Source organism: Bos indicus, chromosome 20 (assembly GCF_029378745.1).
Source record: "Bos indicus isolate NIAB-ARS_2022 breed Sahiwal x Tharparkar chromosome 20, NIAB-ARS_B.indTharparkar_mat_pri_1.0, whole genome shotgun sequence".
NCBI classification, from domain to species: domain Eukaryota; kingdom Metazoa; phylum Chordata; class Mammalia; order Artiodactyla; family Bovidae; genus Bos; species Bos indicus.
The window spans coordinates 33,622,535-33,634,652 of NC_091779.1; the positions used below are offsets into that span (position 1 = coordinate 33,622,535).

The window sequence follows — 12,118 nt, forward strand, 5'->3', positions numbered from 1 at the left end:
ATGCTCTCGTCTGCCGCTAGAGGGCGTGCCCGGTCCGAGCGGCCCGGACTACCAGCTTCGGAGGGTAATAATGGGGTGGGGGCGGCCGCAGTGACTTCTGGGACTTGTAGTCCCAGGGAAAGGATTGCGGATGAAAGGCACTGAGTCGCCTCTTCCCAGCTCGCTGCTCCGAACGGTTCGGACGCCCTAGGTCGACCACCCCACTATCTTGGAAGACCCGGCACCTACGGCAAGCGGGAAGGAGGTGGGGCACGATAATTTCCGTTTCCGGTGGGTAAAGGGCAAGCGGAATGTAAACAGGGGACCCGGGGAGTGGTCTTCGGGTAACACAGGCTACGGGTCAGTGGTGGAAGTCGGCGGAAGTGGGGGAAAACGAGGCTGGTGGGTCTTGGGGTGACGGGAGTAAGGAGCTTCAGAACTCGGAGTTGAGGCCCACCGCGGGTGTGGCAGAGCCGGGACGCTAAGGTTGGTCTCTAGGGACCAGCAGTTTTGGGGTTCAGGCCCTCCTTGGTGCTCGCACCCCGGGCGCGAGGAGCAGAAGGTAGCTGACTTTGCACCCCGGGGACGGGGCCCGTGTCTGGGGCGGGGCTCTGAACTCGCGGGTGACGTCCTGGGCAGCCCTTGTGAACTTCGCAGTTTTTGTGTGTGTGTGTTTTCAAAATAAGGGGAAGTCGCTAGTACTGGTTTCTCTTTTGCGGTAACGTGTTCTGGTAAATCGTTTCTTGCGGAATCCCTCAACTCCGAATACATCCATATACGCAGAAGGATGCTGTTTTGCTTCCTTGTTTGTGTTCTTCGGTTTCCTCGCCATCGTTGCTTCATTTTCCGACGCAGTGAAGAGAAGCGTTCTCCAGCTTGTGGCAGGGTAAAATGTCTGTGTTATTCGGGTTCCCACACTATGTTGCCTTCCCTGGTGGCTCAGTGGTAAAGAATCCGCCTGCAATGAAGGAGACCAGGGTTCGATCCCAGGGTCGGGAAGATCCCCTGGAGAAGGGAATGGCAACCCACTCCAGTATTTTGCCTGGAGAACCCCCAGGCTCAGAGGAGCCTGGCGGGCTGCAGTCTATGGGGTCGCAAAGAGTTGGACATGACTGAATGGCTAACACACACTGTTTCGTCCCTCACATTGCTGATATGGAAACTTGAACCCAGAAAACTTAATCATCCTCATTCTTGTCACCTTTAGGGACAGTGGTAAATGCAAGACTTCTTGACATGACTTATTCTAATACCTTGTGAGACCTTTCTAACGATCCCTTATGTTCTCTTTCTGTACTTCTGGACTTCCGTTTCATAGTAAACACACTTACATTTTCAGGCTTTTTGTTGTTGTTGTTCTTTCCCTATGTTACTTGCAGTAGTCTTCAAACATAGGAAACTCATTCTCCCCTATTATCATGGGTCTGGAAAGAGGATTTGGCTTTGTCCTCATTCCCTAGTATAGTTTATAATCCATTACTCCGTCAGGCTTTTCTAAGAATCTCTGCTCCTGTGGGAAGTGTGTGGTTTACCCCTATCAGCCTAGGCATTCTTTTTTGGTTTGTTTTGGGGTGGTTGTTGTTTTCTGGCCTCCCTTCTCAGCATGTGAGATCCTAGTTCCCCAACTAGGGATGGATCCCATGCCCCCTGCAGTGGAAGCATGCAGTCCCAACCACTGGACCCCCAGGGAAGTCCCACCCAGTACATTTCTTGATTGCTGTAGTTTATTGACACTTCATTAAGGACTTAGGCACATGACCCACAATTTTCTTACCTCTCCAAAATCTGCCATTGTCTTGGGCCTTTCCATGTTAGTGACCTCATAGCCACCCACACTTTTTTTTTGGTCTCTTTCATCCTAGTGGTTACTTATACTTTATTTCAGTGTGCATTGGTGATGAAGAGCTTGGTATGTGCTGGAACTTATTATTTCATTTCTCTCCCTCTGGTACTCCCACAATGCCCATTCTCTGATAGTTGTGTGTAGACCTCTGGTCCATTCTTTTCCTTATCCCAATAGTTGATCCGTCAGTTGATACTCTCTTTGGGGTTGTAGGCTCCTTTAAGAATGGAATGAAAGCTTAGAGACTCTTGTGCAGGGTGCATACAAACATATAAAAATTCATTTACAATTCCAAAGGTATCTCAGTATCTATAAACCTTTCCATGTAACTAGCAAGAGTTCTTGCTCCCTCAGTAAATCCCTCCTCCAAATAAATATTTGTTGAATTCTTCCAGGGTTTTCTTTAACTTTGTTCCATCAATTATGCTTGCTCACTCAGCCCTTATATTTTGTATTATTATTGCAGATTTACAAAGCAGTTTAACATTTGTTATCATTCTGATTAACCAATTTTGAATTTTTCAAAAACTTTTTATGATGGAAAATTTCAAACATATATGCAAAGAGAGAAGAAAGTACAAAGACTCCATGTACTCATCACCTAACTTGATCACTTATCAACCCATAGCAATCTTTTAATCTGTATATCTTATATCACACTCATCACTCCTGCTATTACTTTGAAACAATGTGTAATTTTATGTAAAATACTTTAATATGTATTCCCAAAAGATGAGCATACTTTTTGTCAACATAATACTATTATACCTGAAAAAGCAAGAATTTCTTAATATCATCAAATATGAAGGCATTGTTCTGATCTGCCCTATTATTTCATAAATTTTTCCTCCCCATTGGCTTGTTTGATTCTGTAACTAAACAAGATCCACACGTTGTGTTTGGTTTGTTTTTTAAGTCTCTCTTAATCTAGGGGATACCTCCCAACTTTTCCTTTTTTCTTGAAGAAACCAGTTTTATTTTTCCTTATTTCTGTTTCTTGCTGTCTTGTCAGACATGTTATTTAGCATTCTCCTCTGTATCCCTTATTTTTTATAAACTGGTAGAGATATGAGGTGATTTAGTGTTAATTTTGGCAGGAATACTTCAAGGCTTCTGTGTCACTTCCATCAAGAGATATATATTGTGAACTTGTCTTTCTTTACTGTGTTGGGCTTCCCTAGTGGCTCAGGCAGTAAAGAATCTGCCTGCAATCCAGGATACCTGGGTTCAATCCCTGAGTTAGGAAGATCCCCTGGAGAAGGAAATGGCTACCCACCCCAGTATTCTTGCCTGGAGAATCCCATGGACAGAGGAAACTGGCAGGCTGTAGTCCATGGGGTCACAGAGTCAGACATGACGAGTGACTAACACTTTCACTTTCACTTTAGGATGTTAGCAGCCATAGATGATTATCGCCTAGATCCGCTCTTTTAATTAGGGGCCAAAAAATGGTGACAGCCTTATCCTTTTATGCTTTCTTTACCTGTTTGTTGGAATACTTCTATAAAGGGCCAAGTATGAAATTTAAAGCTCTCTCTTTGTAGTTTTTCCAGAATGGCTTCCTTTGGATGGAAAAGGAAGATCGGTGAGAAGGTCTCAAAGGTCACATCCCAGCAGTTTGAAGCTGAAGCTGCTGATGAGAAGGATGCAGTCGGGAAAGATGAAGGCAACTGGCTTCATGCTGTTAAACGGAGGAAAGAAAGTCTCCTTGAAGGCTGTGCCGAGAAAAGCAAACAGCTGAAGGATGAAGGAGCCACTCTGGCTGAAAATAAAAGGTATGTTTTTAGAGTTTTCTTTTAGAGGATGGCTTTGGTCTTTGGTAGGATGGAACGCTCTTCAGATCATCCAGAGATCTACAGTCGGGCCTGGGTGGCGCTGACTGGTATATCCTTTGTGGTGCTGAAGCGTTTGAGACATTAGAAGTAGGAGTGCTGACAAGAAGCACTTTTAAAAAATGCTTTTCTTTATTCTTTTTCTTCTTTTTTTCCCACTATTGGTAAGGATGATTATAAAAGATTCCTTGTTTATCATTTTTGTCTTAATTGAGTCAAAGTTGAGGAACCAGCCTTTTTGTTTCTAGGAATGTTATTTTGATTCTGGGAGTAATCTTATTGAATTTTAATGTAAAACATGAAGTAATGCTTAAACTATAAAATATTAGCACCTCAAATTGAAAGTGAAGGGAAGACAGCGACAACTAACAGCTTTGTGTCCTAATGTTAGATGGTGAATTCTCATTTGTAATGTTTAAGCACAAAGAGTTTTCTCTTGTAGGACTTCTCAAGATTGGCTATTCTATCTTAGAAGAAAATCAACTGTAAATTTTCCACATTTATGAAATCATTTTGAGAACATCCATAAAACATCTTTAGAAATTCCTGTAAATGCCTGTTAAAAGTTCATTAATTTTGTCATTTTTATCTTTTTCTCTAGACCACACTAGTGTGTAGAAGGGAAGAGCCATTCAATTATTGCCATGGGATTCCCTCTGAATTTCCTGTGGTAGATGAGAGATATCAACTTTGTGGATAAACAAATAGCTTTTTTTTTTCTTGCATGTCAAAACATTGAGTCATTTCACTGAAATCAGCTGGATAGGATGTTTTATTTTGAATGGAGAGCACTGTGAGATAATTAAGTATTTTAGCTCTTTAGCATATGTTTTTGGATTACTGTATACACAGCTTTGAAGGATCACTAAACAGAATTAAAGGAATCTGAGTTCTGTGAGTCATCTGGCTACTCTAAGCCAAAAAAATAGAAATAATGGTTTAAAAATATCTAAGAGAATATTCAACATGATTGAAAGTAATATGAGGAGTAGGAAATAATATAAGGAAGAATAGTAAAGTTAAATTAAAAGACTAGAACTCAATCCTTTCCCCATCAACTTCATCTTAAATCACTATCATTTTCGGTACATTTTAAGCCACAGTGTCCTTCCTTGTGTTTTTGAAGACAGTTCTTGATGCACCTTTGTCTCATGACTCTTATCTGAAAACCTGTTAGTTCCTGTGTTCTGATGTTTATCGTCTTGTCCTTCAGATCTCTGCTCATAAGTCCTCTTTTCAGTAAACCACTCCCTGGCTACACAGCATCCTGTACTTCCTTGTTTTCCATCACATCAGCTTTTTTTTTAAAGAAAGAATTTTAAATGTCTATTTTGTGATTAGGTGAAAGCAATGCTAATCAAATAAACCTTACAAAAGATTGAAAAACTTCTTTACTCATGACTTATATTTCTAAATCTGTGTTTCAGAGAAAATCATTAAATTGATCTCTACAAAGGTGAGAGATCAGAAAGTGAATTCGTTGTTAGGGTGGCAGTTATTTCAAGTGCTGTAAGGCTTGTTGATTTACCAAGGTGTATGAACAGTGTTAGACATTTATTGATGTACCAATTTCTTTAAAATGTGTTCAGTTTTAAGAAATGTGTAACGTCATCATTAAAATCTAACATCAAATAGCCATTCATCCATTCATCCTTCTTTTAAAAAACATTCAAAGAGAGGTAAGATATATTAATAAATTTTAAGGAGCTCAGCTTTTGATAAGATGCTGCTGCTGCTAAGTGGCTTCAGTCGTGTCCGACTCTGTGTGACCCCATAGACGGCAGCCCACCAGGCTCCCCCATCCCTGGGATTCTCCAGGCAAGAACACTGGACTGGGTTGCCATTTCCTTCTCCAATGGATGAAAGTGAAAAGTGAAAGTGAAGTTGCTCAGTCGTGTCCGACTCTTAGCGACCCCATGGACTGCAGCCCATCAGGCTGCTCCGTCTGTGGGATTTTCCAGGCAAGAGTACTGGAGTGGGGTGCCATTGCCTTCTGCACAAGAATACAAATAATTAGAGTAGTGTGTGCGGTAAGACAGGTCCATAGAAAATATTTTAGAATCACAGGAAATCAGAGCCACCAATTCTACCTGTGTATATCAAGGAAGTTCTGACAGATAAATTCAGTCTTCAGTTGGGTTTCAAAGAAGGAGTAGTATTTGCCAAACCAATAGTGGTGGGAAGTATTTCAGGAAAGTGGGGACAGAACATGGAAGTAGAAAGACTCATGAAATTGTTTTACCTGTTTAGGAAGATTCTACCAAGTTGGTATTGCTGGAGCAAAGAAATACAAAAATGTTTGCAGTACACACTCCTGAAGAGAGAAAACTAGGTTGTGGTCTCTGTATGCAACAATAAGACCCTTTTCATTGTATTTTGTAAACAATGGTGAGAAGTAATTTTATGACTTAAAGTAAGAAAAACCACAATCACATCAGCTTTTTAAATTTTCTTTTAGTATTTCTCCCTTTTTGAAGTTACATTTTTCACTTATTTAGTGCTTTATATTTCTTTGCCTTCTATAGAAATGTAAGCTCCAGTAATGTAGGGACTTTGTCTAAACAGACTTTTGTACCCTACCTTTAGCTCTTAGAACAATTTGTGTCATTTACAAGGCCAGTCAGTAGATATTTACTGAACATTTGTAAGGCTGCTGTGTTATGGTATATCGTGGCTAAATAGGTTTTGTGGATTAACTACCATATATTACCTTGTACCTATAGAAATATATATTTTTAAACTCCAGATTGGAACACCATTCTGGGAACATATTTTATTTCATATTCCAACCACAGAGGACCTTTGGGAATAGAATTTTCCTGTCTTCCTCCTGCCTGAGAATATGACACTTGAGAATTATTGTTCTTTTCTGAGTCCAATTCCTTTCCCCAAAAGCTACGGTGGTAAGGATTAAGTAACAAAATATGAAACAACTTTGAACCTGGAATGAGTAATAATCCTAAGAGTGTAGAGAAGTAGGGGTGCCTCTGGAGGCATTGCTAGAGAAGGAGGGAGGGAAGGTTGATGGAAAGGAGGGAGCTCCTTCAGTTTCCTGGGATACATTGTTTTGCCTCCTTGAGATTTTTTTTACCCTGCAGGTTTTCTCATTTCGTTTTATTTAGCACTTAGGGAATTGTCTGAGTACATTGAATATGTATGATCCAAGTGTGTTAATGTCATTCTTCCTCCAAAGGAGGCACAGTTCTTGAGCATCACAGACTCTACCCTGTCCAGTTTACTTCATTAGTAACAAACTATTAACTACTCTCAGGAAAATGTGGTTTGCAACAGAATAGCTTTTAAATTTTGAAGTTCTACCTTGTAGTCTTCATGATTCCATCTAACAGAAAAGTGGTTTACTTTTCTACTGAAGCCCAAATAATGTTAGTGCCTTATGATTGTGTGTGCTCAGTCCCTCAGTCTTTGCGACCCCTCTGTCTATGGAATTTTCCAGACAAGAATACTGGAGTGGGTTGCCATTTCCTACTCCAGGGGATCTTTCCAACTCAGGAATTGAACCTGCGTCTCTTGCATCTCCTGCACTGGCAGGCAGATTCTTCACCACTGTGCCACCTGGGAAGCCCCTGGTGCCTTACAGAGACAGTATAGTAAGTCTGGTGGTTTTGAGTGTGGATTTTGAAGTCATTTTAATTCTATTCAGATGCTGACTTTATCATTTTTACTGTAAAAATTTTGGGCAGATTCTTAATCCTTTGTCAATTTATAGTTTCCTTATATATAAAATGAAGGTGACATTTATCTCATAAACTATTGGGGGATTAAAGAGCAAGTCCATGTATAAACACTTAGCATGCCACATAGCACCTAGTACGCACTGGTGAATATACTTTAGATAATGTAAGATTTTATATGTGATTGATACATTTCATGAAGTATTAAATTTTTTTTTATCAATTATTTTGTTCAAGTATCTTTTTATCAAATTAATACTAACCAGGACATACCGTAGACTTCCAAGGTGGTTCAGCAGTGAAGAATCTGCCTGCAATGCAGGAGATGTGGAGTCAGTCCTTGGGTCAGGAAGATCCCCTGGAGGAGGAAATGGCAACCCACTCCAGTATTCTTTTTTTTTTTTTTTTAACCACTCCAGTATCCTTGCCTGGAAAATTCCATGTGGCCTGGCGGGCTACAAAAGTCGGGCATGACTTAGCACGCACACACTTGCACAGGACACACGCATGCACAGGCCATGCATACCTTTTTAAGAATCACAGTATGGGTTCAAACTTTTATACACTGGCTTTTAAGGTTTCAGCCACTAGATGGTGATATTTAATTGTGTAGCTGAGTGGTCTCATTTTTCCTTGTATTAGTGTGTATATTTGGAAAGCTGGAATAATTTATAATTTGCCATGAGTTTTGTTCCTTGTCTAGAAAAGCGTACTACCAAAGTGAACTTGAGGGTGACCTGGCTGTGTGAAATGCATTCTGTTGAGTGCCAGCCTGGATGTTTTTAATGATAGTGATCTTGCCTCTTATTCTGCAGAAGAGAATAGATGCAGTCAGTGTAGAATGCCTTTTATTTTCTCACCCCACGTCTTCCAGTCTGAGTGTGTCTGCATCAAGGCCACTTACTTTCACTGTGTTGTAATGAAGTGCCCCTGCTTTTATCAAAGGCCTATCTCATCCCTTTTTGCCTTTTCAGGAATCTTGTTCCTAAAACCACCCTCATTTTTTAAAAAGGTTTTTTTTTTTAATCTGTTTAATGAATTTTTGGTTTCACCAGGTCTTAGTTATGGCATATGGGATCTTAGTTCCCTGACTAGGGATTGAACTCAGGTGCCCTGCATTGGGAGCATGGAGTCTTAGCCACTAGCCTACCAGGGAAGTCTCCCCTCCTTTTGTTTTGATATCATCTGTTTTTCTCTCTCTCTTTTTTACCCTTTTTAAAATTTAACTATAGTTGATGTATAATATTATATAAGTTATAGGTGTACAATGTAGTGATTCACAATTTTTGACGGTAAAGAACTCACCTGCAATGTAGGAGATATGAGTTCGATCCCTGGGTGGGGAAGGTCCCATGGAGAAGGAAATGAAAACCCACTCCAGTATGCTTGCCTGAAAAATTATGTGGACAGAGGAGCCTGATGGGCTATCATCCTTGGGGTCACAGAGTTGGGCACGACTTTGCAACTACAACAAACAAACTGGAAGCGCGAAGTCATCTCTGCTGGTTGATGTGCCATTCCAGAACTAATCAGCCCCCCTCACCCTCAGATCCCTGCCCTTGAGAAAGCTCATGATATTCTTTTTTTTTTTTTTGATAGTTTTTTTAAAATTGATGTGTAGTTGATTTACAGTATTGTGTCAGTTTTAGGTATACAGCAAAGTGATTCAGTTACATATATATATATTTTTTCAGATTATTTTTCATAATAGGTTATTGCAACTATTCTTATTACCATAAGGTCCAGGCAGACGCTGCTGTCAGAACAGACTAGAGAGCCGCCATGTATGGTGCTGATAATGCAAAGACCATCACACCTTGATGCTGGCTAGGTTGGACCTTATGGTGCTTCAGAGGGACTGGGTCACATACCCAGAAGTGTGAATGGGTTAAAGCCTTGTGGGACTGACTTTGATCAATGGGAGGCAGGATATGGGAGAGAGACTGCAAATAAATTCTTTTTCCTCCATTCCCCACTGGACTGTTTCCAGTACAAAGAGGTTTCACACTGTGTCTGAAGAAGTCCTCCAAGGTTAACAATCATCTGTGTTTGTTTTTGAAGCTGTTGTCAGCTTAACATATGCCTTGTGTTTATTCTCCCAAACTGCCTCACTTTTCTCTTTTTTCCTCAATCTTTCCTTGGATCCTATCTGCCACAGAGTTAGCCTGTAAGCTTAGGCTTCGTATCATCAGGCTAACATATCATCCTGGATTCCTTTCCTTTTTTCACTGCTCTTATCCGGTCCACGTTGAGACAATTTCACTTTTTCATGTATTCTGAATCACTTTTATCCCCCCTTCTATTTTCATTGCTGTCATCCTAGTCTAGTTTATTGTCATCTTACCTAGATTACTCTGGTAGTCTCCTAACAGGCCTCCCTGTGCTCACTCTTACACCCTTACAGTTAATTTTCCTCCGCTGGGCCCAACTGATGTTTTCAAAATGCAAAGCGATTCATGACTGCATTGCTTGGAAACTGTGGATTCCCCATCCCTCACACAAGAAAATCTACGCTCATAACCATGACCTACTAGTTCCATAACCATGCTTCAGACTACTTCTCTTACCTGTCAGTGCCCTTCTTTCCTCCTCCTCCTACAGCCATGCTGGTTTTCTTTTCTTGCCTCAAAAAAAAAAAAAAAATAGGGTGTTTAAGCCTCGCTTGGCCTTTTCCTTTGTCTGGAATGAACCTCTCCAGATTTTCCATTGGCTGGCCGCTTTCTGTCACTCAGCTCTCAGCTCAGATGCCTTCCCAGAGAGACTTTTCCTCACCCCTGTCATAGCCCTCCGTGTGTCTGTCATCGTGGTACTTAACCATGTTTTAATTTATATTTGTTGTCTTTTTGTGCCGACTTTCCACACACGTACATTCTAGAATGTAAACTTGAGAAGAATGGTAGGTCCTTTTATATTTTGTTGAATGCTGCATCCGCAGTACCTAGAATACTACCTGGCCCAGTAGTTTTCTGCTCTGGCGCTCAGTAAATGCTTACTAAATGAATAAGCTGGTAACTATATAGCTCATTAAACTTGATGCTATAGCAAATTACAAATCTAATTGGGAGCAAAGTAGCTAAACCCTGTGACATTTCTATCTGGTAATAAGTGTGCTGATTTGCTTGGCTTGGTCACCAGCTGTTCCTATACCTCAGGTCGTATCTTACCCAGCCCTTGGGCAGTCCCTGGAACTATTCACTCTGCTTCCTTCTTTGTGCTAGTTCAGTGGCATACTGTTAAGGTTGTCTTTAAACTGGCTGAATCAGACTTTGGACACTTATTAACCATAGTGACTTTAAAGCAAGTTTTTATCTTTTAATGCTTCCTATCCAGCAGCTGCAGTAGGGCCATGTCTGTTCAATCTGTTCCAAACCGAAGTTGAATTAAGAGATATGCTGTAGAGTTTATGAGTGACCATTGATTTATTAGGTGCCAAGTTTCCTGTGATCCAAAAATGGAGGAGCTTGGTGGTACCACCTTTTATTCATAGGCCAGGAGAAGGGGAGAAATGAGAAAAAGCAAAAGGAGAAATGAGAAATGAGATAGGGGAGGGAATTCCACAAGCTGATGGTAGTGAAGTGAATGCCCATCAGTTCTTGGCTCTCTTTAGCCAGTGGAAAGCAGCTCAGTTTTCCTTTAAACCTATGTGTGCCTTTAGCAACAGTGCACATTTCATCTGGCAGTGCCTCTGCTAACAGGAGTGGCTGTTTTCCAAATCAAAGCAATGTGGCTGGGGAAGAGGACATTTTTCTTTCTGCCTCAAATCTGTGTGCCTGTGTGTGCAGGTGTGCGTTTTTGTATGTGTGGGCATACATGCGTGCCTGCCTTAATGAAAGGAGAAAACAGAACTAGTGATGGTCAGTGTCATGTTAAACTTCTTGGTTTATTTTGTACTTTGGGACGACTTAAACTTTAGTGCATAAGCAGCTTTGTGGGGGTGGATGGGAAGAGCCATCCTGACTTTTTAGGAATAATGCTGTTGGCATTTTGGGCAGGAGAGTCTCCTGTGCATGATTGCCCTTTGCTTTGCAGGCTGCTAATCCTTGATCCTCTTGCCACTAGTGTCTCCAAGCCTTAGTGACAACCAAAAAGTCCTCCATAAATGCCCCCCATGGGGTGATGACTGCCCTTGCTTGAGTTAGGAAGAAACTAGGACTGAAAGTGACAAAGTTTATCAGTGGTTGGATCAAGTTGGGGCTTTCCAGGTGGCGCTCGTGGTAAAGAACCCACCTGCCAGTGCAGGAGACATAAGAGACACGGGGTTTTTCCCCTGGGTTGGGAAGATCCCCTGGAGGGAAGGCATGGCAGCCCTCTCCAGTATTCTTGCTGAGAGAATCCAATGGACAGAGGAGCCTGTCAGGCTGCAGTCCATAGGGTTGCAAAGAGTTGGACATGACTGAAGTGACTTGGCACACACAGGGCAACTAGAGTAGGGGTTGGCACACCGAAGTCTGCTTTTATAAATAAACTTGTATTGGGACACAAGCAGGTACTTTTCTTTGTGTATTGCCTGTGACTGATTTTGTGCTACAGCAGATTGAGTAGTTGTGTCAGAGACTGTGGCTCACAAAGCCCGAAATACTCACTGTATGGACCATTACTATGCTGACCTTGGCCTCCAGACCCTTCCCCAAAGCCACAATGGCTCTTCTCAGAGTCTTAAGATACCCCTACTTCTAATCTCTTGATTTCTTTCTACCCATATTTCCATTCACCTGGTCTTGGGAATTTCTTGTAATTTCTGTACCTAGAATGGTGAGATGAAACAAAAAAGA

The 12,118-nt window shown here is 41.4% G+C and overlaps 1 protein-coding gene across 5 annotated transcripts in view; it reads left to right on the forward strand.

The window, feature by feature from the left end:
* Positions 1 to 12,118, forward strand: part of TTC33 (tetratricopeptide repeat domain 33) — a 30,108-nt gene continuing 17,990 nt past the window's right edge. Inside the window, exons 1-2 of one of the 5 annotated variants that reach the window (XM_019982783.2) lie at positions 1 to 270; positions 3,367 to 3,597. In XM_019982783.2, the coding sequence (XP_019838342.1) occupies positions 3,377 to 3,597 (221 nt within the window). In that variant the 5' untranslated portion in view covers positions 1 to 270; positions 3,367 to 3,376. The other 4 variants (XM_019982785.2, XM_019982784.2, XM_019982782.2 and 1 more) reach the window with 4 other exon arrangements.